This window comes from Catharus ustulatus, chromosome 8, assembly GCF_009819885.2.
Source record: "Catharus ustulatus isolate bCatUst1 chromosome 8, bCatUst1.pri.v2, whole genome shotgun sequence".
In the NCBI taxonomy this organism is placed as follows: domain Eukaryota; kingdom Metazoa; phylum Chordata; class Aves; order Passeriformes; family Turdidae; genus Catharus; species Catharus ustulatus.
Genome location: NC_046228.1, coordinates 18020638 through 18048459, shown reverse-complemented (window position 1 = coordinate 18048459; position 27822 = coordinate 18020638). Strand labels below are relative to the sequence as shown.

Below are 27822 nucleotides of genomic sequence, written 5' to 3'. Positions count from 1 at the left end.
GATGGATTCCCCCCTCTGAGCTATTCTTCCACTTGTGCTGAATAAAGTACAAGCCATGTGCCTGATTTTGACTTTTTTTTTTTTTTTTTTTTCAGCATGTCAATGTTCTGAGCACACGGTCTGGTACTAGTTTGTTGCTGAGCATTTGGATGAAGGGGGCAAACCTTGCAGGTTATATTCTGAATTCATACAGGTCCCAGACTTTGACAAGGTCAGTTTCTGCTTCCTTCAAGTTAGAGGTATCTGTATTGTGATTGATGTACTGAGATACAAAACAATAATTTAAGTTTCACCTTTTGACTGCTGCCTGTTTTTCAGATAGCTTAGCAACCCTTGTTACTGAATAAGCCTTTGTAGACCTCCATGTGAAGCCTGCCATTCTCATTTCCCTGCTTACAGCCAGCAGTTCTTGAAGGCAGTGATTCTAGAGACCCTGTGTCTGAGCTGGCATCCTGAGGTGCAGCCCTGCAGAAGGAATTTGCTGCTTTGTCAAATCTGAGCCACTGCTCTGCAGCCCTGCAGTGGCACAGCAGCAAAAGGCACTGCCATGTGCCAGGAGCTGCTGAGGAGCCTGTTGCACTTCCCTCTTGTGGTGAGCCCCCTGCAAGGTAAGGACTGCATTCTTTCACCAGTTCCTCCTTCACTGCATGTGGCAGCTGGCCCTGCTGTGACAGCTCTGCTTTCAAGTTCTGCTGAATGCTCTGAGCCCCAAATGATCACAGCCAATGACTAGTTCCCGGTTGCTCTAATTTGCCCCCTTAACAAAGTATTTTCTACTTGTGCAGTGTTCAGGTTTAATTTCAGGGCTAAAATTACCTCTCTGATGAGCAGCAGCAATTTTGTGTATCCTTACTGGCCCAGTTCCTAGCACAAAAGCAAATATTAATGTAGAATCTGGCCACAAATTAGGTAGAAATTAAGGAAATTTTTTTCTTATTATTTCCCAGCCTTGAACAGGGTCATTTGAACACCTTAAAAGCAACAATCTCCAGGGAAGCTACTCAGCTTCAAGAATTGTTTTTTTTTTTTAATAAGAACATACCAGACAGGAAAACCACTGTTTTCATCCCCATTCCTTTTGTCCTGAATTGTGTATGACATGGCAAGCCAAATGCAATTGGGGTATTGGTTCTATAAATAAAGAATTGAAGGCAAGGGAAGATACATGAGTCTAGTCCACGGAGCCAGGAGAATATCTATAGAAAAAACAGGCTTATCCATGAATAGGGTGTGACAGCTTCTTAAGTCTGGCTTTTTAGGCACTTGCAGGTACCTGAGCAGTTATGAGTGTGGGAAAGAGCCTTCCTGGGTACCTGCAGAGTCTCTCTAGGGACACAACTTATTGAAGAAAATGGTCACAAGAGGCGGACTTGGGAGCTGCAAAAAAACAAAAAAGTTAAACCAACCAATCAAAACAAAAAACAGTAGCTAGCAGGGGACGTATCAGAGCTGGGAAAAAGTCTCCTGTCACACTTGTGTTTGAAGGATCTTGTTTAATTTGTTTGGCCTGAACTTCAGGCTCCCTATTTCCTCTGAGATGACGATGGGTGTTGCTGTAGGCTCTGCAAGCAACACAATTTCCTTGCAGAAAGCAAAAGGGGGTGTAAAACAGGAACTAGGACCCATTTCTGAAACTTAAGAAAGTGATGTTGTCTGCAGAGATTTTGGTGATCCTTCTGCAGAGAGAGGGTAAGAGTAAATCTTCCAAGAAAAGCATAAGAATAAATCTTCCAAGAAAAGCAGCTCATGGTCAGTATGTGTTTTGTAATTACATCTTGTGCTTTTGTCTGCAGCTGTCTATGAGTGCTATTTTCTGATGTGTGCACTGTGTGTCTAACTTTGTTAAAGTCTAACTTTGCTTTGTAAATATATATAAAAAAAAAAATCCTGCAGGACTTCTGTATCATGAGTGTTTAATTCAACAACTTTTGAGCTGATATGGAAACAATGAATTCCTGTGTATCCTGTAGTGGAGAGCTAATCTGAGGTACAGGAGGGGCCATGCTATTGCTATGCCAGTTATATTTTTTGCACCAGCCTTTCAACTTCCTCAACCTCATTAGACTAACATGGGTCCTAGTGTGGAGATCATGTGTTGAGTCAAGTTGCCTTAAAATTCTCCTGCACAACACTTTTCTAGTCAGTAGGTGACATTTAATGAAAATAGCAACTTCCCAGAGGAACTTTTTTTTGACACCTTTTTTTTTTTTTCATTCTGGGGAAAACCTATTTATTCAGTTCTGTTTGGGTCTGACAATTTCAAACAAAAATGTTTTCACTTTTGCTACATACCCATTTTTAAATGAGGCTTCTCTTTTCCTGTGTTTTTAAAAGTTGATGGTATTTTAATGACTCTGGAATAATTTTGAGATTTTTTTTATGCACAGAATTTTAAAGAAGTGTAGCTTAAAATTATTCAGTGTACTTCTGTAGTTACATCATCCAGTCAGTTCCCCTGACTAATTTTAACAGAGGCAAAAGAAATGACCAAAGGGTGAAGCCATCTGATTTACATGTGCTGCATAATGGTTTGTAGGAAACCACCTCAGGATTGCACAGAAATCAAAAGACTGAAAACCACTGTTGCAGCCCATGTAAGATGCAGGCCTGCAGATACACTTCTGTTGGTTCCTGTTTAAACAGAAACATTAGAAAAAAATAGTTTTGATTTACAGATTTGCGTTGATGCAGGGAATTTGTTTCTCAATGAAACATTTTGAAATAGCAATATTCAAGTGACAAATTAACCTTAGTACATAAACAAATTTTCCTAACTGCATGACGTTGCTAGTGCTGGTGAAAGGGGCTGGCTGGGTCCAGGAGGCACAGAGGACCCGCAGAACTCCTGACCTTGCTCAGGTGGAAACATGGGGGAAGGAAATGCATTGCTTTCCTGAGACAAGTTAGGAGCTTGACTGCAGGAGCAAGGCTGCAATGTGCCCTGTCCTTTTAAACCCACAGTAGTGTCTGGGGCTCCCCATAGGGGCTGTGAGTGCTCAGGGATGCTGGCAGGCAGGAAATGCTCTCCTTGTGGGTACTGTCTTCACCAGCCCCCTCCCATGGTTTCCAGCATGAGCTCCATTTAATTTGAGCCTGTGCAGGTGCCCAGACCCGTGGGTTCCATGGAATGTGCACAGTGGGGCTGTGCTTTGGCACCTGTTGCCTTCTTGCCCTTGGCTGCTGGGGATGCCTGGCAGCACCACCAGGAGCTGTCTTTTCCTTCCACCTCTGCAGGGCTTTGAGCTCCAGAGAAGAGCCAGCCAAAGAGGTGGGGTGGCCTCTGTGCCCTGGGAGAGGAGCTGAGCTGCTCAGGCACACAGTCCTTCACAGCCTGCTGCTTCTGCCTCCTTGGGAGGGTTGCTGAAGGAGCTGAATGCCTCCTCCATTGCCGATTTCAAGGTTTGCTGAGAAAGATGAGTGAAAATGATAGTTAAGCAGATGGTTTAAATTTCTGTGTTGCCTTTCTGTGCGGTTTCTCTGTCAGCTTCTGTTCTGCCACTGAAAAGAAGGGAGGAAAATGAAACACAGCCACTTCCCTAAAGAAATGAATAATTCTAAGAACATATTTTAATCAACTTTCTTTTTATCAATAAAAGATGATGGATTTTAGCAAGAAAGGCAAAGAGAGGGAAAAAGCCTGCAGATAATTCAACTTTTGAACACTGAGATGTTGAAAGGAACATGTTTAACTTGCTTTCTTCTCTAGATTGAAGGTTACAAATGTGCATCACAAAAATTTATTGTCTCAGCAAATTCAGCTGAATTTTATTTTTTATGTCTACAAGGAGACAAACCTGCTGAAGGGAGAAATTCAGGCTTTTCAGCAAAGCCCCATCCCATTTGGGTTTGCAGTTGGGCTGAGCTGTGAGCCCCTCAGGCAAAGGCAACTGCACAGCAGTAGCCAGAGGATGAGTCTGCTCTTGCTGCAGCCAGTCAGACATTTGGTGAATGAACTGAAGCATACTGCAAGTTGTGTTTTTGGGGAAATCTGCATTTGCTGACCTCCAGCCTCAGCCTGAAGAAGTACTGTGATCCTTGGCATTCTGAACCACTAAGATACATTGCTGTGGCTGGTATCATGCATGTAAAGGCACGAATTTGCTGTTTGCCACTTGTGTGTGGAGATTGGAGTGGCAAAGAAAAGAGAAGTTTGACAAGAAGGAACATGAGGGACAGTATTGCATGCTGTGAGACAGGTGGGCCTTGTAGCTATTGTTATGTCTGGTCAGAAAGGCAGCTGCATGTCTGGCTCAGGCAGGACACCATCTCCTCTGGGCCATGGATGACCTGCACCACAGTGTGCCCCACCAGATGGCAGTTTCCAGTTGGTCTTGGTCGAGCTGACTCCTGGGACCAGGAGATTTCGTGCCCTTTCTAGATGTCTCAAACAAAATGAAGGCTCCCTTGAAGGCACCTTGAATGTGAAAGTGCCCTGAATAGATGCAAATGCATCAATGCATGTGGGAGACGTCTTTTTCTTTTTTTCTCTTTTTTTTCTTCTTTCTTTCTTTCCCTGAGACTCTAAGGCAAAGGCCAAAGAAGGATTTTCCTTCCCGTTTTTGTAGGTGGAGGCACATTACAAAGGGGTTTGTAGTACAAACAACCCAGACTGACAAAGGGTGATGTGGCACTGTATGTTAACTGTTTGTCTTTACCCCTTGAGTTATTTTTACAGCTAATTTGGTTACATCAGTTTTGCTTCAGTGAAGCAGAGATTAAGTGGGTGGGAGTGCTGAAACTGGACTTTCAGACACATCAACAGTTAGTGAAGCATGAAAAAGAGAAATGGTGCTTCCTCTGCTGTGACTCTCCTTTCCTCAGGTATCAAGTAGAAGCACTCTCCAAATGATTGTGTGTCTGCTTGAGTTCTGACATCATCTAGTGAGGAGGTAGCACTGAGCTGGGAAGATCCCTGGGCAATAAACCTCTGTGATTCAACAGCATGGTGGGGCTGCTGCAAATGACCTTCTGTGCATTTAAAGTGGCAGTAAAAGGGTGGAAGTGGAGCACATTTAGGCTTGTTTCTGAGTTAGGAAGTCTAAGACAGTGATGTTCTCTCTGGATTGGTATTCATATTCTCTTCTGAGTCTCTGTGCTTCTGCCATTCACTTCACCAGTGTGGGTTTGGCTAGATTGCAGCTGGAAGTGCATCAGCTGGTATGTGAATGGCCTACAGCAGGAAAGTAGTGGATGTGTTGGCACAGAGTTTCAGAGGGTGTGTGAGCTTGCTCAGCCTGTGCTGAGAGCTGCCAGGGCCCTACAGCCCCACCAGTGCAGCACAGAGCTGTGAGTGGCTCTGGGGCTCACTGTAGAGGCCAAATGCACCATTCACTGGAGCTGCCCTGGGTGTGCAGAGCTCAGTGTGACCTTGCATCTCCTTGGAAAACACTCTATAAATTAGACTTAGTTTAGCTAATGCTTTCCAAAATCTGGTCAGTTTACAGGCTACTGTGTGCATACATTGCTGCAGAGTCTTTTCCTTGGGATCTAAGGTACATTTCTGTTTGCAGCAAAGCTACAGCTCTGCTTAAATCCTGGTAGAATGTGTAAAGGGATGAACTAAACCCATGATTTTGCTGTTGGCTGGATTCCAGTACAAGACATTCCCCATAAGAGTTGAGAACAGTCCTCTGGGATTGCTCTGTTCCAGGACCACCACTGCAGCAAGAGAGGTCCCTGTGGGCTACAGGCAATTACTGTCCTGGCTTATGACTCACTGGGAGTCTTCAGCCTGGATCAGCAGCTCTTTATGCAGTGAAGTTGCAGTTTAACTGTGATGCCTTGGGTTTTAGCTTTTATATTTTTCAGATTCTCTGCTGCTTAGTGTGTAACTCTGAAGCTTCATGTTAGATGTTGGTAAGGTCTCTTCTCAGGGTAGTTAGACAACTAGCTGGAGAATCAAGGACAACTGGTACCCAAAAAGCAAAAACAACAGCAATGGAAAGGGGGCAAGCCAAGGGGCTGAGACTTCATGGCCTGGGGCTGTTGGACAATTGACCCCAATAAGCAGATGAACCAAAACTTATAAAAGTGTAAAAACTCATGACCAGGATCCATCTTGGATTGGACTTGTGTGTAGCCCCGGCTGGACTCTTGCACTCCCCAAGGTGTACCCTTTCAATAAATACCTATTCTATTCACTTTGCTCCAATCTCTGTTCCAGGTCAGCCTTTCCAGGCATCAGCTGGAAGAGAAAGTTGGTTAGTTTTCCTTCTGAATGCCTTTTCAAGCATTTGAATAAAGCAGATTTTAACAGAAAGCAGGTGGCTTTAACCACCCAGGGCAAAGTCAGGTTTCAGTCACTGAAAGGACATGATCCCATTGGTTCTCATGGTCACTGTAAAATTGCTGGGGAGAAGCAGTTGCAAACACTTGAATTTCCTGTTAAAAATGGTTATACTTCACCTCCCCTTAAAAAAAAATTATAAAGCCTTTCGGATGTGTTATTAGGGAGAACAAGAGAGCAACTAGACAACCAAGAAGTAATCTTCCCCCAAGCCCCTATCTAATCAAGGTTCAATTATGTTTGTGAGCTTATAGTACTTGTTTCCCTTTTGATCTGAGCAGCTGCCTTGACCATTTCAGTAAAGAGGTCAGGGACACAGAATTCCCCTGGCCATTCAAATGTATTTATTTTAAGGGTGAGGCATTTGAGGAAGGACTTCTACAGTTGCCTGACTTTGGCCATAGATTGTTGCACAGAGAGCACGAGTTTTGTGTATTCCTGTAGTAGTTTTGTAAACCTTAAATCTAAAACCAAAATGAAACAAATCCCACTCCCCTTCCCCCTTGTGAATATGGTACAAGGGGGAAATACCTGGTTACTCATGATGCAGGGAGAAGAATGCTGTGCCTTCCAGGTTTGTGTGTTAGCTGAGCTGTTCTAAATTGCTTTGGGAGCTCGATGGCTCCTGAGTTGTGGTTCATTTGCTTTTCACTTCTGCTTTCCTCAGGAAGTAAGTGCAGCAGCTAATCAGGTGATTCACAGTGGAAAGTTTAAAGAGCAGAGTGGGATTTGCTGCCTACACCAGCAGGCCTAGTAGGACAGAAGCAGCAGCACTCATTGCTCTGGATATGGTTATTGACTGCAGCAGGAGCTGCCCAATCTAGGAGCCCAGGTATGTCAAGAGATTTTCTGTGCATGCAGGCAGAACAGACTGTTAAATGTTGAAGGAATGTGCAATATGGGTTGCAACTGGTATGTTGTGATTTGCTTTCAATTAGTGAAGGTTTCGTTCAAAGTTCATCCTAAACTGCAGTGCAAAGACAGCTTTCCTTAGGAAGCAGTGTAATTCCTGGTTTTAGCATTTGCAATTATTAGCTGTCATAACTGTGTTCATTAAACAGTCATCTTGGCTGCCAGTGAAAGGAAGGGAGTATAAAGGAATATCACACTGGATTTTTTGGGATCATCTGAGCTATGTGCATCTGGTAATCCACAGAATCCTGGGACTTAATGGTCAAGAAAAGTATATTAGGATAAAGAATATTTAAAGCAGGTAGCCCTAGAACTAGGAGTCTGATATTTTGTCCAGTATATCTCTTGTTATCTGAACAGCTGGAGAAAATAAGGAGGCCAATTGTAGTCTTTGTGTTCATGTACTTTTAGAGATTAAAGATTTCCATGTATACTCAACTAACATTTTTTAAAGAAACTTATTGTAAAAAGTGGATCAATTTTGGCCTGAATTTTGGTATGAAACTTGATTCCCTTTTGGTCTTGGTGCAAATTGAGATTTTTTTATCTGAATGGGATCCTTCTATGAACTGCTGAGGGGGGTGACCACAGATAAATATAATTAAAATGTCATTTAAAAATCAAGTTCGTTCAACTGGTAAGCTGTTAGTAACAGTGTTCTGCTGGTCCTTCTGACAGTTTTGGTCAGGCCTTTCTTCCTTTCTGGCTTTTCAGTCTGGGAAGATGTAGCCACATCTCTGTGTGATTTCACACAAGCTTTATTTAGAAAAAAAAGGGAAAATACATGATTAAGTTCCATTTTCTCTCTGTAGCCTGATGCTGCATTCTGAATGATATCAGATTTATTTGATTAATATTCACTTTTATATCTTTTAAAATATTTGTTATTTAGCATTTACTTTTTGTATCATTGTGATACTTACTACAAAGTATCTTATCAAACTTAATCAAGAATCAAACAAAAAATTATCAAAACTGAAATAAGCTATTACAGTAATTTCACGAATACAAGCCGCACCAATTTGACTAAGATTTTGCTCCTAAACCGGAAATGCGGCTAATAATCAGGAGCGGCTAATACAACCTCAGAAGTGCCTGCCAGAGTGCTGAGCCGAGCAGCTGCAAAGTCGGCATTTTGCGATTGTTACAAATCGCTACTTTGTTGCACCGCGGGTGGAGCCTGGCTCCGTGTAGGCAGAACGGGGGGCGGGGAGAGAGGCGGGAGAGCTCTCTTTCCTCCTCTGCCACAGCCCAGGGGAGAGACGGGGGGGGGGGGGGGCCCGGCGCCGCCATTGCTGCAGCTCGGGGAGGAGAGGGGGGACCCGGGCCGGCCCTACCGCGGCCGGGGGAGGGGGGGGGGGGGACCCGGGCCGCCCCTACCGCGGCCCGGGGAGGAGAGGGGGGACCCGGGCCGCCCCTACCGCGGCCCGGGGAGGAGAGGGGGGACCCGGGCCGCCCCTACCGCGGCCCGGGGAGGGGGGGGAAGCCGGCGCCGCCATTGCTGCGGCCCGGGGAGGGGGGGGGGAAGCCGGCGCCGCCATTGCTGCGGCCCGGGGAGGGGGGGGGAAGCCGGCGCCGCCATTGCTGCGGCCCAGGGACGGGGGGGGGAAGCGCGCGCCGCCATTGCTGTGGCCCGGGGAGCCGACGGGAGCCCCACACAAGCCATTGCTGTGGCCCGGGGAGCCGACGGGAGCCCCGCGCAGCCATTGCCGCGGCTCGGGGAGCCGACGGGGTGCTTTGTCCCCGCCCGCCGCCGCCGCGGCAGGAGCGGGGAAACTCCGTCCCTGCCCGCCGCCGGCGCCACGGGCGCGGGAAAGCTCCGTCCCCGCCCGCCGCCGCTGCCGTAGGAGCAGGGGAAGCTCCGTCCCTGCCTGCCACCGCAGGGCAGCGCCGACCCGGGGTGACCGAGCCCAGGGGCAGCGGCGGCCGGCCCCGAGCTGCAGCACCGTGCTGGACCACCTGGCCCCGTCAGCGGCCCCTAGCGGGCCGAGCCTGCACAGCCTTAGCTCAGCCAGTAAACCCCGCCCTCCCGCCGTTCTGTTAATAATTGCACGCGGGTCCTCGCTGCGAACGACAGAGCGGCTTATATTCGTGTGCGGCTTATCTATGGACAAAAACCAAAATATTTGCCAACACCCAGAGATGCGGCTTATAGTCAGTGCGGCTTGTATTCGTGAATTTACTGTAACTTACACTGAGGATCAGAACAATTGGTGGACTGCACAAGGGACAACATACAAGACCTTTTCAAAATATCTAAGTTATCTTTAATACCAAAGATATTTGAATCCTGAACTATGTGATTTTGTGGTTGGTCTAGAAGAGTAATTGTCCTCCAAGATGAATAGAAAATTGAAAGGATTTAAAAGTCCTAATCAAATTGTAGATGCAAGAAAAGACTTCTAGGAGAAGTAATATCTAAAGCATATAGTGCAAGTAGAGTCAACAGACTGGAGGACAGATATTTAGTCTGATATGGCTTTTGTAGTCTAGATAGTTGGAATAGATAGTGAGGAATATCATAATCTTCCTTTTGCTTTAATCTAATTTTGGAGATTAAAGTGTTTCCATACACTTTAAATGTCTTACATAGCCTGTTACAATTCTTCAATAATGAAGTTGTTTGTGAGTATCTGTTGTAAGAGTTTCTGTGGAGCTGGGATGAACTCTTTCATTCCATGGATTCATAGAGTGAACACTGAGAGGCTATCCCTGCTTGCTTTAACTTGCCACCAACAAGAAGGGCCTTTTCAGTCAAGTATAAATAGAGAGAGAAAATTGGTAAACACATTTGCAGGGCCATGCAGTGCAGCTCAGGGAGCTGACTCATCAGTCGCTGACCTTCTTCTGAGGCCAGTGAAAACATTTCACCTCTCCATGACAAAGTTTCACGACTTTTACAATGCCTCTATAAAGCACTTTGGGCCTCTCTATGCAGAAGAGCGTGGTGAACATGGGCACTGGAGTGAGTTACTTGTTAGCATTGATTTGGGCTTAGCAGAGCAGCTTCCAAGGTGAGAGATCTCCTTGAGGAAGAGAATGGCTTTGCTATTTGGGATGCAAGTTGAGCCTCACTGAAAACATAACTGAACTATGCTCATTGCTAGAACAGCACCCAGGCTTTCTCAGCCAACACACTTACAGCTTCAGGATGACTCAAGTGGGTCAAAATCCCACACCAGAGTTAAGTATAACATATGACAAATGTAACTCCCACACAGTCATGAGGAACAGAGTCTTCCTGTTTACTCTGTGCAGTCACCACACTTTTTCTTCTCATAGGGCTTGTTGTCTTAATACAGATAATTAAGGGAAACAACAGCAGCAAAACACAAAATGTTATGGAGATAGGAAGTTCTAGACTGACTGTTCTTTGGGGGCTGGTCAAAATTACATAGGCCTCCATCTCCTAGCAAAGGGCACAGTGTGGGCTGTGGTAAAATAAGTTAGCCTGTGCTGTAGTGTGAAGGAGCAGCATTTGCACCTAAGCACAGGTATCTGCTGGGACCATCATCTTGCTGGAGGTGGTGTGGTGCACAGTGACAAGATAAATGCCCTGTCCTTCATCTCTAGAGAGCTACTGCAGGGGTGTGGAAGTGAAACTAGTTCATCTGGCATGGAGTGGGCAGAGTGAAAGCAGTGAGGTAGCTGTGTAACTGATGGATGACGAAGGAAGAGAATACCAAATGCCGTTTTTGCAGAGGATCCCAATTTAGTGTTGGCTCGTAATTCTAAACTAGGCTCACAATACTGTCTTTTACATTTTATTTTAATGTATGTATGTTTTGGTAGTGCATATCTGACTCAGATTTTTAGTTATTTGCTTTTTTTGAATTTTTATTAAAATGGTGGAATGGCAAAGTGACACTGTAGAACAGGCTGAGTCACAGAAGGCTGTGCCAAAGGAGTGACCCCAGAACACCATGGATGAAAACATGGCTGTAAAGTAGATGAGAGGACTGGCTGTAAAGCAGATGAGAGTACTTGGGGTTGAGATGAGGGTACCTGAAGGATTCCTCGATGTGTGGTGCAAGATGGACCCATTTTAATTTTGATAGTGATAATGATAGTGACAGAAGCACCATATTCCCTCATCATAGCATATCGACTTCAGGTTACAGGATCAGCAAAACAAGCAGTGTTGTTGTGAAAATGCCTATTGTACAGAGCTGCCACAAAGAAGAGCTGAATGTTGCTGCCTCTTTGGGCCTGAAGAGCTCTGTAAGGAATCTTTGGCTTTTCCACACAGCTACTGCACCACATGGGCTTCAGCCCCACTCTAGGTGGGGAATGTATCAGTGATGTGCAGCTAGACTTAGCATCCATGCTCAATGGAATGTGTAACCTGGTTCTTATTGCTTTTCTGTCGCAGATCTGCTGATAGGAATAGTTATAACTTGTTTTACAGCTGGGGTGACCGAGGTATAAGGGAGAGGATCTGGCTCAGTGGCAAAGCTGGGGCTGGAATCCAGATTTGCTCTGTGGTTTTCTGGTTTGTTCTGCCAAAGCCCAGATGAGTTGTGTAGCACATGCATATGTCTCATGGAAGAGAGCTTGTTCATGTAATTGCAGGGCAGTAAATGTCCTTGTCCAGGAGCAGGGTGCTTTGCCATTAAAACTGGAAAAGAGTCAGTGACTGAGAGTGTTTCCATATTTCTAAACTCTAGCTCCAACAGTTAAAACTGTCAGTATCTGATTTCTTGGGAGAGTTGACTGTTAAGAGATGTAAATAACACAGCACATTTATCTGGTCTCACCTCAGCATGGACAAAGCAGCTGAACTGATGTGGCAGCAGGAGGATTCCCCTGACAATGCAGGACAGCAGGAGCAGAGCCCTGATGATGGAGACGCAGCAGAAGTGCTGGAGCAGCCTGCACACAGCAAGGATGAGCTACCCCAGAGCCACACCCTCCTGTGGGAGACTCTGGGCAAACAGTTTGTAGAGTATGAACAAATGGCTCCATTTCTCATCCCAGAGGATCAACAGAGAAGGCTGCTGGAATTTCTTCCTCTCTTCTTAAAGGTTTGTTCTCTTTATTGCCTTTGGTGCAGATGCCAATTTGAGTTTCTTTTGCCCTATCCATTCTGTGGTCACCTAAACAGCCAGTATAGTTAATTGAAGGAGAATCTTTTAGGTGATAAATTCTTTTACTCCACTGGAAGCCTGGAGAAGCAGTTTCTTGTCCTCCTTTCATCTACCTTACCTGCTAGGTTTGCATGAAAGAAGCACATGGGGGAGCACTGCTTCATTTTCCTGAGTGGCTAAATTGTATTCTTGAAATCAAGGAGTGTGACAGGCATCTTACAAAGTGAGTACCCTGTGAAGAGGTCACTTCATGTCTGCCTGATCTATTTTATTTCTTAGTGAGGGCTGAGCACAGTTTCAGTCTCAGAAAATGTGGTTGTGGCAGGCAGCCAGTTAGGGGAAATGCAGGGAAATCAGCCTTAAGATGGAATGCTGGGGTTAATTACAATGCTTGTATCTAATTTTAGTGCTTGAGAGAGGAGTTGGTGAAAGATGAGGAAACTATGGAGTGAGAAGAGGAAGGGCATATCATGGACCAGGGACACAGATGAGAACTAGAACATTTTAGTTAGCAGGCTGCCCTACAGCTGCCATCAGCCAACCATTTCTGAGATGAACATATTGAAAGGTGGCACTAGAAGAGCTCTGTAATGAATGAGCCTTATGGGTTGGTTTTCTTTGCTAGAGTCTGTGCAATATACAGGGAACTTCTTGAGTTGACCATACGGAGACAGAATGGCAGAGTGTATGCTGAATGAAGCAAAAAACTGGCTTCTTTTAAAATGTACTGTGGCTATGTACAAGTACATAACTGTTTTTCTCATGGATTAGCTTGGGTGTTGAATCTGCATTTTTACCCTCTCACTGTGTCTTTCTGAAGGAGAATAAAAACATCTCTTTGGTGAAACCATATGTTAATGATGGCATATTTCAGGTATCTGTACTTGTGAGTTCTCAGTGCTCTTGAGTGATGGAACTCAGATCCGTCTGTTCCTTACCTAGCTGGGTTAGATTTCTAAAATAGAAGTCAGTGGGTAGGTGAGGAAAAAAAAGTTCATGCATGGTCACTGTTTATATGGAGGCACTGTGAGGCATTCAAGGGCATACTCTGCATTTTGAACTGAGTGTGAAGGAAAATTCCTGTGACATCTTTGGTGTCCATGAGAGTAAAGTGGGAATAACCTCCAGATAGCCATAAACATTTCACTTAAGTGGATGCAGAATGAACCTTTGATGCTTTTAAGTCATGGTGCACAGTGAAATCATTGTGGATACTGGTGTCAATGAACATGGTGCAAACAATTGAGTTGTGGGCAGGATCTGGAAGTGCCCATGGTGAAGAGATTGTGGTATTTGAGCACAAGCTTGCCCTGGTCCAAGGCAGTGCATACAGAATGAGTGGAAGGCTCTGAAAAGACAGTGAGTGTATAGCTTGGTGCCTCAGAGGTGACCTCATTAAACCTAAATGAGATTTTATGTTTATTGAACAAAACTTTCACTTTTCACCACTTCCTCTAAACTTCTGGATTTGTTTGCACAGAAGTGTGTTCCTCCCAAACCAAAGGCTATGTTTGAACAGAACTGTAGCTCTCTCTATAAGCCTGTCACTGGAAACAAATCTCTTTGTAAGTGGCACTACCTGAGCTGTGGTGGTCTTTGCTGTCTTGGGAGCTCACCACTGCCTTATCAGGTCACCAAATTACTGGCTCTTCAAAGGGGTAGCATTCTTTACTCAGCCTCCAAAGAGTGCATGTCAAAATCAGATTTGGGCTGATAATCTGACAGTTTTCTGTAGAGGAGCACCTCCTTTTTCCATGGATCTGCTTTTTAAATGGTATGCTGAAAGTTTCACTGCTGGTTTTGTTTTTTTTTTTTTTTTTCTGAGACAACACTGCAAGAAGTTGCAACCTTTTAGTTTGGAATGAGAGCCACTTAGATTTTTTTGGGTTTGTTGTTTAGGGTTTTTGTTTGTTTGTGTTTGTTTTTTTTTTTTCCTCCTAGCACTGTTTTTATCTTTCGTCTTCTTTTCCTGACATGGTTTAACCTCATCCAGCAACCAACTACCACACAGTGATTTGCTTACTCCCCTGTCAGTGAAATTTTGGAGAGAATTGGAAGTGCAAAAGAGAACACCATCTTTCCAAACATCCCCCACTTCTTTTTCCTCCTTGTTCCCCCACTTCATGTACTGAGCAGGATGCCCTCTGCTCTGGAATATCCCTTTGGTCAGTTGGGGTCACCTGTCCTGGCTGCGTCTCCCCCCAGCCTCCTCAGCAGCGTGGCAGCACGGAAAGGCCTTGGCTCTGTGTGAGCCCTGCTCAGCAGTGACAACAACATCTCTGTATTATCAGCCCTGTGTGCAGCACAAATCCAAAACACAGCCCCATACCAGCCACTGTGAAGAAAATTAACTCCACCCCAGCCCAAACCAGTGCACTTCCTCTTGAAGGTCCATGGAAAACACACATCCTTAATGCTTCTAGGGTACTAATTCATCCCAGTGAACAGACCTTACTATAGAAGATAGTATCTCTAAACTGCTTCCTCCTGTTTTCATAAGCAATGGATTGCAGACTTCATGTGACATTCTTCTATTGAGGTTTTCCTGCTTCAAATTTACAATTAAATTGAAATTCTAAGATCTCAACATTTCTGAGTTCTATTAGAGCTTTAGTTTTTGAATACCATGTAGTGAGGATGAAATAAATAAGTTGTGATGAGATGAGATTATATACAATATCTTCAGATTTTCTGATCCTTAACTAAGTGTGAAAAGCAAGAATGCCTTTAATGTGGTGATAAATTTTTTGAGTAGAATTTTCAAAGAACTGAGAAAGTTGTTACTGAACAGGGGTGATAAAAGTTATAAAATCTAGAAGTCTTAGGAATTAAAAATTGGACAGCAAAGCAGTAAATTCTCACATTTCATGATAAATAAGTAAATAAATTTTAGTACCCGTATTTTAGAGTCAAAGTTGTTTCCAGGAGGCAAGATGAGTATTGTTGAGGGACTGGCAATGTTGTGCATATGCATATCCATTGAGACTTTCCTTTCTGTAGGGCTGAACTTCACAAGCCTTAGGGTTGTAGAAACTGATTTCCTGAATTTCAGTAATTCTTGCAAAAAAGGAATTTTAAATTCTCAAAGGAAACTTTGCTACAAATTATATTCATAATGGAAAAGTGAATTTGTCATTAGCTTAACACTTGATTTTGTGCCCCAGGTGTGAGGTTCTTCCTCTCCACTTTTCTTAGATGTGCTAGTGGAGCTTTGCACTATGTAGGCATTTAGGTCCAGAAGTGTCACTAGAGCATTTTGGCCTTTCATCATTCATTTAAGAGTACCTTGTGGAGGATCTTGCCCTTTAGCTTTTAGTCATCATGTCCTTCACCACATGGCTTTTGCTCCCTTCGTATACCAGCCTTCTGCTGGCTTGGGGAAATGCATCTCAGTTTGAGTTGTACATGTTGTGAAGTTCTTACAGAACGACCTCATTTCCCCCTGTTTAACAGTGGACTCTGTGTGAGTCCTCTCCCCCCTTGGAAGATTTTTCTCTTGTTTTTACTTTCCTGTTTTGATCATGCAGGTGCCAGTGCATCCCTGCCTTTTTGTTTCAGAGTGCTTTAGCTCTTACTGAGCTGGAGAGAGGGGTCACCAAGCAGGGGACACCTGGGGTGTGGGGGCTCATTATTTGCTGATACTCCTTGGTGCAGAAGGAAAAGGTGTGGGAGGAAATGTCAGCCATCTGCTTGTGATTCAGGCCTGGGCTGGGAGTCATTTTAATGTGCCTTCTGTACCTTCCCTCTTGGTGCCTCAGAAAGTATCAGAACGTTCTATTACGCGGCTGGCTTTTGAGCTAGTATCTCTCCATGAACCATGGAAGAGGAAGGGCAGATGGTAACAGCAGACACAGGGAACTTGTGGCAGAATCTTAAATATGTAAAACAGGTTTGAGAGGAAGAAAGAAAATCAGATTACATTGATACCATATTATTTGAGCTTCCTCTAAAGGCAGATGTCCTACAATGGAGTCAGGTTGATACGCTTCCAGATATAGATCTTCTACAGGCTCAGACACGAATATGAAATTAATTAGGTCTGTTACTAAAGGACACTGTATTCTAAAGATTGGTGTCCAACCCTCAGGAAGAGCACTGACAAAATCAAATCAGAACCTAAGTGGCCTGTTTTGCAGGGAGATGGACCAGTACCATTGCTGTGAACATTTGATTGCTGCTCTCTGCTGTGTATGGTCTGAGCTTCTAAAACCTATCCTGCTCATTCTGTTAGCAGAATAGTGAGTACAACAAGGCCTTTCTGAAGTGTTAAGAGGATGTTCCTCTTGGAGGAAGATGAGCAGAAATCTCTCACTGCTTTCTTCTGAAAAAGGGCACAGCTTAATGACAAACATGGTGTATTTTTAAATGGCTGTAGCTTTCTTGTCATTGTGTTTGCCCAGCTTACTTCTGTTCCATACAGATCTGCCCTGCCTTCTGCATCAGAGGAGGAGGAATTGGTGGACCTCGCTTCTGCAACTGTCTCTGAAAGTAACTTATGGTCAAAATCTGAGAAAAAAAAGATAGTTTGCTTTTAATATTGTTGACTGATAAAAATTAATAATAGGCACATTGTGCAATTGCATTTGTCTCGTGGCACAGAAAGAAAGTCGGTGCACTTTGCTTATTGACTGCAGTGAAATGAAGTAAAAAGTAGGTGCTTGCCTGATTACTGAGAGATGACTGACACTTTGTCCATCTGTGATGAAAGAAAAGAAATTGAAAGCAATGGTAGGGAAGGAAATAATATTTGAGGAGGATCTTCATTTAAGAAGACTTGCACTGATTTCTTGGCAGAAAGTATTATGGGATGTCTGATCCAATTTTTTTTTAGGAAGACATATGTCATTTTTCTTCCTTTAATCATTGGGGCTTACAGCCTGATTTTTTTAGAGCTTCTAAAAGGAGGAGACTTTTCTAAAGAAGATTTTTCAAGGTTGCTGAGGACAGAGCTATCTCAGACTGGTCTTTAGAGGTGAATGCTGAACTGTTGCTGATACATTAATGTGTGTACCATCAGATGTTTTATGTAAAAGAATTGGAACCTGATTCTTGGAGGCTGGCTGGGTATAATAGTATTAGTCTGCTGGAATATTTTCTTTATTGATGTTTAGTTTTTTTCCCCCAAAGGCAGGGCTAAGAAACATTTAAGAGGGGTTTGTTTGTCAGATTCAGGGAACCAACAAATCTTCCTGTTGTTTATCTAGTAAGATTTGTACTTAATTGCTTGTCCATCCTAGAGAAAGTGAATTATAAAATTATTTATAATTTGTTTATAAAATTGTCTGTAAATTTGTGTTTCTTCAGGATGTTTGTCATATTTTGAAAGGGGTTAGCATAATTTTTGATATAAATAATTAATGACCCAGGGTATGGCCAACATTTACATTGTTTGGATTGTATTCAGTGTAGAAAATACTTTAAAAACTCTCTAGTAGGTGCATTACATGATTCAAAAAGTAGTTCCAGTTTGACTTCTGTTTCTGTAGTGTCATACTCCTGCCTATCTGGGAAATACTGCTTAATGGACTATACGGACTAGGGAGGGTATTTTATAGAGGAATGTTAGCCTTATGCTCCTTTATTTATATTCATTAGTTTTTGTCAATCTATCAAAGACATGATGTGTCAGAAGCTTAACAATTACACCTGGATTTCAGGCCTGGGAACAGTCTGCTGGAAAAATCGTATTCCCCAACATTCTGCTGCTAGCCAGTGAGGTTTCCAAGCTTCTGACCAAAGAAATTAAGAGGAACCTCAATGGCAAACCTGCAGGTAATGATCCCATACCATATCCATTGGATCCAGTTATTCTGGAAATGTGTCTTTCAGCTGTACTCTGTGCTGGAAATAAAGAGGAACAGGAAAATGCTGTGTAGCAAGACAGATATTTTAGTGGGTGAGAACTAGCACTGATTTGAGATGATTGCACTGAAAATTTGCCCTTGAATGCCATGCTAATCATTAGTTTGGAACTTTTGCAGCTGAAAGTGTGTAATGTATGATGCATGTAAGAGTTAAAGTGTAGGTCATGCACAATTTTGAGGAGCTTTCTTAAATGAGAAAAAACATTGCTAATCACATATGGCTTTCCTGGGGGCTGTTGTACATTTTTTTTGCTGTCAGCTGCCAGACTGCATGAACTGAGCTGGTATTCTTGGTGAAATCTGTCAGTTTGAAACATGTAGTTTGCATGAACTGAGCTTGATGCTGAATCAAAATAATTTTATGTTTTTCTGTTACTTCAGTAGACTCCTGCTGCTGTAATTTTGTTAAACTTGTCAGATTTGTTAAGAAAGCATAAATACAGCATTTTCATCTTTCACTAAGGAATTAAAGTTTAATGTTTTTGTGAAAACAGAAGAAGCTCGTGTGGCTTTGGAGCAATTGCTGCAACAGAAAGGGGAAGCAGGAGATGGCCATTTGCTCCTGAAATCAGTGTATCTGCTCTCACAGACTGACTTGGTAAGAGAAAGTACCACAAAGCATGTTTTCCTTTTTATTTCAGAGAAATTGTGTAGGCACCCCAACAGTGGAACACCCAAGTCTCAATATTTGCATTATCCCTAATATTTTGAGCTTCAGCATGCCCAAGGTTTACAGTGAAAGGACACACCACCAGGCTTGCAGGCCAGGCTTTTCTAAAAGAGAGAAGTAAGCATTTTGTGCTTTCAGATACCTTTTTAGTTTTGATTATCAGGCATATGTTTTTCTAGTGTTTCTCTGCTTTTTCCCCCCCATTGTGTATCTTTTTGTGTATTCTTTATCAGTCTAGCTTACATATCAAAAAGATGAATAGTAATAATCTGTCTGGTAATACAGTGGTTGAGTATTCAATCCTGATAGCCTCTCTCTTGGAAATGTTTCACAAACTGTACTTGTACAGCCATCCCAAATGTAGACTGGCATCAGGAGTACAGCCTGCTGATGGGCATCTGTGGTGTGTTTATCCATGACATTCAATTAAACAGTTTGTCTTAGTCTTTCTTGTCCAAAGACACACAAAAATAAAATCTTACTGTCAGATTATAGTAGATATGTTCTGTGTCATAAGGAGCTCTATAAAATTATATATATAGCTAGTCCCAACATGAAGTTTCTGATAAGTCTTGTGTTTTTCACAGATTTAAGATGTTGCTGTTTTTTGTAACACACATACTAGCAAAACTTCATGTCACAAACCTCATTCTTCTGTTGGTTTGGTGCTGATTTTTGTTATGATTACTGTGTGCCAAGCACACACACTGGGACTTCACTGGAAGTTCTGTACAGCCATAGTGAAGATGGGAAGAAACTAAATATTGAGAAACATTGTGAAGAAACTGTCACTTGCATTTATGAAAACTGTAATTAGAAGTGTGTGCAGTTATCCAATATGTTAAAAAAGGGAAGGCATTATAGATAAACTGCTACTGTGCTGAGTCAAGGAGGGAATGGAGAATTCACACTTTCAGCATACCTGGCCTCTCTAGCTGCAGTGTCCTGGACAGTAATGGCAAGGGGGACTCTGTCTGTGCCTGCCTTGCTGTTGGTTCAGTTGCTGTTGGTTTGCAGGCTGTGTGCTTCGCTGACTGCAGGTCTCCATATGCAGGACAGAGCACTTCTGCCAAAGCTGCAGTTCAGCTGGAGCAAGAAGTCCTGGGAACAGCTACAGCAACACAGTGTATTTCATTCTGCCCAGTGCATTTTACAGCTCTGCTGTGCCAGTCTTGTGTGCCCTAGAGCACTCACGAGGGTAAAATGCTCAAGCAGGTCTTTCATCTGCCATGACTATTCTCAGTGTGCAGAAACACAAGGAAATTGTGGTCAGCTTCTGGAGGGACTGATCTTATTTTTCCTACTTAGAGGACTATGTGGAACATTATTGCATCTGGACTTCCAGCTGCTCTGCTGCAGTGCCTGTACCTTTTCTTTACTGTCCCTCTGAAGAAAACCAGTGATGACAGGGAGACAAGTGAGGATGATGCCCAGACTCAGGAAATGCTTGTTCAGGTGAGATGTGCATTTGGGGGTTCATTTGCCCTGGGTACCCAGATGTTCACTTCAGCTCTTAGCTGTTTATTTGAATCAAACTGCCAAAAACAGTTGTACTGAAAAATATTGAATAAGCATCAGGAGCCATATAAAACATATCAACAATCTCTTATTTTTTTTTAACTAAGAAAACCAGCATGACTTTAAGTGGGAAAAATCAATTAAGTATATCCTAGCAGTAGTTTTACTTGTTCATTTCACTGCATCCTTTCTCCTGGCATTAGTATCAAACTTATAATCTCCTTCCTCAATGGATTTTTCTTCATCTCCTGGGTATCTCTGGGTGTTTCTTGTAGCTGACATTTGTTTGCTTTTCAGATAATGCTTAACATGTACAAGGAGGAACAAGGTGTAGAGGAACTTCTGGCAGCTGATAAGCTTCAGTCATTAATTATAGCAACCTCTTCTCTGTGGGACCAGTGCAGCCACTCATGGAAAGTACCTACAGGCCGTGTACTAAGAACAATTTCAAGGGCTCTGACCAAAACCAGCATTGTGCACCTACAAGGTTTGGTTTAGTAAATTGGCTCCTCCTTTCCTCACAGCTTCCCTGAGAACAAATTACCAAAAATCTCCCCAGGATAGATGACATCATCTGTGATCTCCCTTACATCATCCAGCATGGGCTCTTGACTTAGCAGAGAGGAGCTTTATTTAGCACTGATAGCCATCTGGAAATTGAAGGGTTTTCAACATCAAAAAAGTCTCAAATTACAGGCAAGAGCCAATCCCACTTCATCACACTGACGTAGGCAAGAGGAAGATGTTTTATGCTTTTTCTTAAGTTGTGTGACTCAGTCTGTGGGCCTGAGACTCATGACCCCAAGGCTGGGAGCACTGTCAGAGTAATGGTATCTTTTGGAACTTCATGGTTGATTAAGTCCTCATTTCTTTATAGGTTTTATTACTTCAAAGAGTCTTTTTTCTTATTCAGAAGTGCAAAGGCCACAAGTCTCAATTTCTTACAAGTGAGAAAGTAGTTTTATAATACACAAAATACCATCAGTATTCCATGTCATGGAGTAAATGCATATAGATGTTTTTATTTTTTAAAATTAAAATTTGCCTTCCTGAGTAAGATGGAAAGAACTGGTTGGACATTTTAAAGCTACCCTGGAAGGACTGGCCATGAGACTAGACAGGAAAATTAGGCTTCATTCCTCAGAGCAAAATGTGTGTACCCCATTAAATAAACTTCATTGCGCAAAGAATTAATCTGTGAACCCTGCACAGAATGTGTGATTGACTTAGTATGAGACAGCTAAATCTGTTAATCTCTGCTTACCTTGTACTCAGACAGATGGATTCAGTATATATCAGTTTTGGTGAGTTGGGGGGTTGAAAGCTTATGCTCCTGAGATTAAATCCGTTCTGGTAGTAAAGAAAAGAAATGCAGATGTATTTTAAAGCCAACAATGCTCTTCACATAGCTTCTGAAATGAGTATGATATTCATATATCTTCTTTTATTTTCTTTGTAGAAAAGCAGTTATCTGACTCCTGTTTTACTGGGAAATAATTTCAAATTTGTTTAATTTTTGTTAGTAAATTTTAATTTATTTGATATTCAGTTCTTAAATACCTGCTGTATTTTTTTTTTCCCCACAGCTGTTGATTGCATTAAAATAGCTGTTCAGAATCTCTTCACACTGGCTGATACTCTACCTGCTTGTGATGTGTGTGAAGCTGCTAGCATTGTGCTGTGTTTTGTGAAAGATTCTTATCCTGTATCATCAGCTTTATTAACAGAGTTTGAAAATAATGATGGCTACCAACTCCTGCTAAAAATTTTACTCCGGTAAGAGAGGGTTTTAGTAGGCTTCTAGAGGATGGTGAAGCTTAATTTTCAGAATGCATAGTGGTCTCTTAAAATATGAATCATATCGGTAACTCTATGTGGATGCAAAGCATTGCTTTATGAGGAAGGGAAGCAGTACATAACTTTTACTACTTAAAACATAACAGAAGGAGAACAGTATAGGGCAAGTTACTTTGCAGGTGGGATAGGGACTTTTGGAACATAAGACAAATGTTCTTCATCAATTAGTACTACAGAGGATGTAAGCCAGACATTTGTCTCAGTTAAGGTGAGCTTTTAATCCAGGAATGCAGTCAGCTAGGAAGGGAAACACTATCTCCTTGCTGTGCAAAAACAAGCAAACAAAACCCACCCAAACTTATATCTGAAATGTTTACATTCTTCAGAACCAAGATGAGCCTAAACATATTAGGAAAAATCCCCTCTAGTTATCCTAATCCAAAGTACAAAGCAGAATCTGTTACTTTCCTTGTCAGCTTGTGTTGTCACACCAGGCTGAGTTGGTTTGTTCTAATTCAGGATGCCACCATGGTGTGGATTGCTCTGTGTAGCTCCTATGTGCTCCACACCTGATGATGTATCCAAAGTTGTTTGTATAATTGTATAATTAAGACATGAATATATGACTTTCCCAAGTTTTGCTCCTAGATGCGAGGGTCTGCAACAAAATGAAGGAGACCCCTTTCTGGATGAGATCTTGGACATGCTGACTTGTCTTACAACCTGTGGAAAAACTGAACTGAAAGTTTCTGGCAATATTGTACACCCACAACTGCCACACTTTGATTTTGAACAGACACAGTCTTCTGGTACAGTAGATACATATATATATATATATATCTATATATATGCACATGTGGCTGGGTAGGTGGGTCATGGAAAATGAAACTCTGTTCATTTTGTATTACTTTTTATCTTCTTTTTTCTCTTCAGTCAGAGTCAGGATTAAAAGCACAAGAGTCAGAATTTTGTGCTCAGACTCAGTTGTTTATTAAATCTTATCTCTAGTACAGTGAGTACTACAGCACTTCTAGCTAACAAGCCAAAATTGAAGAAATGGTGATGTATCTCACTTGTTACAAGGTCTTTTAAAGCCAAACAGTCCAATTAAAAACTAACACCCAAATTATTTATACTTTTGACCCAATGGCCAAACACCCATGACCCACAGAGCAGCATTTTCTCTCCAATTAACAATTAACAATTAACCACCTACACCCAAGAAGAAGAGGGACAAGAAAGAAAAAACCACCCTAAAACCTCCATCTTGTCCCGTACCTATTACTATATTCTAAAAAACCCAAATTCCAAGTCCTTCACCATGTGATATTACACACTTCTATTCAAACTACCCCCCAGTGATTCTAGTTCTATCATTCAGTTTTGGAAGCCTTCCCCAAGGCCTCAAGTCAAAACCAGTGCTCCTCTGGGGGTCAGTGCCTGACAGCAGAGAATGTTCAAAACTCCCTGTTTCCAAGGTTTCAACAAGTTTGTGTCTTAATAAGAAGGAAAGGACTATGATGTGGCATCTTCAGATCTATGTGTTAGTGCTGCAGGAGCCTGAATGCCACCTACATCCAACTGAAATGGCCATGTCTGTTCTAGGGTCTGACCCAAGCTCAAGAACATGCCACCCAGTCACATCCCTCATGGCTGTTGCTCTTATTTCCACTTTCAGATGATCTAATATTGTAGTTACGGTCCTTGCAGACTTAAACAACACTCATGTAAAAATGATCTCACTTGGGTTTTCCCCACAGGAATGACAGTTAAGAACCTCCAGCCTTTTCAAGTGTTGCAATCCATTTTCCAGAGAAGTAATGATCAGCACTTGTGTGGAAGAATCTTGGCCGCAATTGGTACCATATGGGCTTGGGACAGAGTGAACTTCTTTCTTCTGGAATGGACACTGCAACCTATCAACCAATTCACTGACATAATTCATTTCAAACCACACCCTGTGCAAGTCCAATTCTTCAGACTGGTGGAGTCCATAGTCCTAGACCTGTCCTATGTCCCTCATGAGATTCTGAAGAAGGTTCAGTATTTGATAAAAGAAAACATAGTGCCATTCTGCACCTTAACAGCTCTCCAGTGTCTTCTCAGCATGACCCACAAGGACCTGCTATTTAGTGATATTTTCCGTGACTCTGGGCTTCTAGGGCTACTGCTGTCACTTTTGAGGAAGGAAGCCAAGATCCTGAGGAAATCAGGTACAATTTAATGCCACTCACAATGACCATTCCAGTAGGCAAATCATTAGGAATAAATAATCTCTTTCTACAGTAATTTATATATACTGAGTAGCTAGATGTCTTCAAGCCACCTGGCCTAAATTTGACACATACGCTGTGTTGTCTCTGAAATCTTTGCTGTTTAATGTTCTGTTCACTAGCCTAAGCAGCTCTGGGCCTTTCTTTGCCAGTGTATGCTGAATTATTCTGGGTGGCACCCTTCAGCCCACACTTTAGAACAGGTCTTAACTTGGGTTTCTCTAGAATGCATGTTTGAGATTGGAGCAAGAAAAATTCTTCCTTCCATTTCTTGTATATTGTAACATAACTTTAAATATACTGACAGCTGGAACTGATCTACCTGGTCTGAAAGAAGGCCCTGAGAAGGAATTAAATGTTGTGATGCTGAAGATGGTGGCTGCCCTTACAGCAAGGTCTGTGAGGAACACAGGTAAGGAAATACATATGAGTGCATTACCTTCATGGTATTTGGTGGTAAGTGGCCATGGTCTTAAGGAGCACCAGCAAATTTTCTGATTTTTGTGCTTTAGTCAAAAATGGAGGAAAAAAAGCTAGAAGTGTAGGGATAACTGTGTTACACTAGGAAGAAATGTGACAAAGGTATTCTTATCCTGCATAATGAGCTTTGTCCCAGTAGTCAGCTTGTTTCCTTCATCCATGTGCAAGCTCCTGAAGTGTTTATATAGGATGCACAAACAGCTTGTGGGAAAAAAGTGTGTGTGCTTGACTCTTGTGTATTGTCTGTTCATGCAGATTTTCCTCTATAATACCTGTTATGTAATATATATCTGTTAAATCTTGATTGGATCAGGTGCACGCTGAGTAAAAAATGAGTACATTTGTGTTATACCTAAGAAGTCTCTTTGTAGGAAATCTTGTGGGACATAGTAGTACAGGAGTAAATGCCACTGAATACTGGAATCCACTCAATTCACTCTGGAATCCTAGAATCATCATGTTTGCAGCCTCTTGCACAGTGTAACTATATTTTCAGAAACCATCAAAAAGTTCCCTTCCTAAATAAGAGATGCTTAAGCTGAAACTGAGGTGTCTTTTCCTTTTCATTTATTATTGTATAGGGAAACTGTCATTTCTGATGATTGCAAATCATGGTCATTCAGTCATTTTATCCTTGTTGTTGTGTCAATCAGTTTGTCTCATCTTTAGCTTAACCAGCTGCTCTTCTTACCTGTCCTGCTGTATTTGTAGAAATGTGGCACTTCACACCAGCACTGAAAATCTGCCTGTAAAAACTATAAGCAAAGGATAGTTTAACTAACAAATGAAAATGTATTTGTCCCTAGTTGTTCTGAAGGACTATGGAATGGTGCCATATGTCAAGATATTTTTGGATGATGAGTGCTACAGGAGTGCTACTCTCAGCATCTTGGAGCAGTTATCAGTCATCAGTTGTGAAGAATACATGAGCATTATTATTGGGGCCCTCTGTTCTTCCACTCAATGGGAACTGCATCTGAAACTAGATCTTCTGAAGGTAATTAATGTGACTCTCACTTGGGCATTGTTTTCTTGGGAACTATCTTTTTTCAAGGTGGTAAGAGCAGAAGAAAGAGCCATAGGCCAGCTCTAGATGATAGTAACTTGGGCACTTTGATTTTTAGCAATGCATGTGTGGTCAATGCCTTCAGTCAGTATCAGATTATGAAGTATTTTGAAGACTTAAATAGTAATGCAAGAGGGACAAATAGAAATGCTAAAGGCACAATTGTATAAGCAGCTCCATGCAATTTGACAGAGAAAGGAGAAATAAATTTGAATGAAAGTGGGTATGTGGAGAGAGGATGTGAAACAGTAAGATTGGAAGAGCCAGGGTAGGCATGAGATGAACAACTTCATTCTGGTTTCCAAAGCTGAACCTTTGTTGTACTTAATTTTGTCATTTCTCACAAACACAAGTATCATGTAAAAAGAGATGAGGCAATGGAAAGGAAGAATTTTATGAATGTCTGGAGGAAGAAATTAGAACTAGTCATAGCCTCTATTGAGCCCAGAATGTCTGATCCCTAATGAAACAGAGGAAAGGATCACTGTGCTTTATCTTGGGTTGGGTCATAGGCATCCAGTTAAAAAGCAGCACTGTTGTAAGCACTGATTTTAAAATTTCTTTCTACCTTCTCTGTCAAGTGTGAATGGAATTCCCTTTTCTGTACAATATAACAATTACTTCTATAATAAAAGAACCATGTTCTTAAAAAAATTTAAAAGGACAAAGTTTATAGCTTTTATTTGAAACAGCAAACTTTAACAATACCTGTGGAAAAGTTGAGTATGGTGTCCAAACTAATATGAAAATAAATGCAACTTCAGTGTCTAATTTTGACAAATGATAACTGTATTAAAGCATAATGTAAGCAAATGAATTTATTTTCTTTATCCATTGGGACTGTGATTGTGTTACACACAAATTCAGATTGATTTGCTAATGTATATTTAGCTGTTAAAGCCTGAGCCCAAATGCAATTAGCACTGCCGTATTCCAGTGTGGCTCATGGACAATTATGAGGAATAACAAATAATGGAATGTGCGAAATAAATTCTGTTAGCAGTAACTGAGTTAGGGGGTTTCCAGCAGACATCAGTTTTATAGATTCAAGACAGAGGAATACTAACTCATAGGCGATTAAATTCTAACTGAGTTAAAGCTGGAGGAAATGTGTTTACTGCTGACCTACTCTGGAATGTGTTAAAGCCATCCTGATAACTTCAACTCTAAGTTATTAAATTTACTCCCTGTTCAGAAGTCTCTGCCTGGTTTGATACATTATCATACAAAATTGAATGGCAGTAATAGAGTGTCCCCTCCCCCTTCAGTTCTGGCAACCCTTTCTCACAGTCCTAGATCCTGTTAGAGGCAGATATATTTCTGTTAAAAACTGTTCCTCCTCAGGAGGTTGTCAAGTAAAACTCTTTCATTGGGTATCTCTTGAGGAGGTCTATATGTAAAATTAACCCTTTCCAATGTGCAAAGGTACAGCATCAAATTTGAAAAGTCCCCATAAAAAATGACTTGTGTGACATCCCAAAAACTTGGGATCAATTATATTCAAGTGCAGTAGACTGTTTCCTTGCAAGCTCCTTTTTCTCACCGATTTTACTTCCACAGGTCTTAATAACTTTTCCAGAGTTGTTTTAAAATGGCAAGCCCATAGCATTCAAAATTGACAAATAGTTTAAATTGGTTTTATGTATGTGTAATATTGTCAAGTGGCATTCACTTATAACCTGCTTTAAACCTATTGAAGTTATATAAAATCTAATGACTTCATTGTCTTGAGGTCTTACTTTTTATGGCTTTTTTCCTTTGAAGTGTTGTGCAAACTTTAAAAATACCTCAACTGAGAAAAGGTATTCTTGTCTTTCTTAGTGAGGAGAGGCTGCTGCTTGCAATATTCTTTGTGCCATCCTGTGTCAC

At 42.0% G+C, this 27822-nt stretch overlaps 1 protein-coding gene across 1 annotated transcript in view; it reads left to right on the top strand.

Moving 5' to 3' along the window:
* The first annotated feature begins 551 nt into the window (after positions 1 to 551).
* WDFY4 (WDFY family member 4) overlaps positions 552 to 27822 on the top strand; it is a 128156-nt gene continuing 100885 nt past the window's right edge. Inside the window, exons 1-11 of the mRNA XM_033066622.1 lie at positions 552 to 608; positions 11961 to 12222; positions 17943 to 18057; positions 18644 to 18747; positions 20128 to 20274; positions 20635 to 20824; positions 21924 to 22113; positions 22783 to 22943; positions 23895 to 24347; positions 24715 to 24819; positions 25694 to 25884. Of these exons, the coding sequence (XP_032922513.1) occupies positions 11962 to 12222; positions 17943 to 18057; positions 18644 to 18747; positions 20128 to 20274; positions 20635 to 20824; positions 21924 to 22113; positions 22783 to 22943; positions 23895 to 24347; positions 24715 to 24819; positions 25694 to 25884 (1917 nt within the window). The 5' untranslated portion in view covers positions 552 to 608; position 11961. The remainder of the gene's footprint in view (positions 609 to 11960; positions 12223 to 17942; positions 18058 to 18643; positions 18748 to 20127; positions 20275 to 20634; positions 20825 to 21923; positions 22114 to 22782; positions 22944 to 23894; positions 24348 to 24714; positions 24820 to 25693; positions 25885 to 27822) is intronic.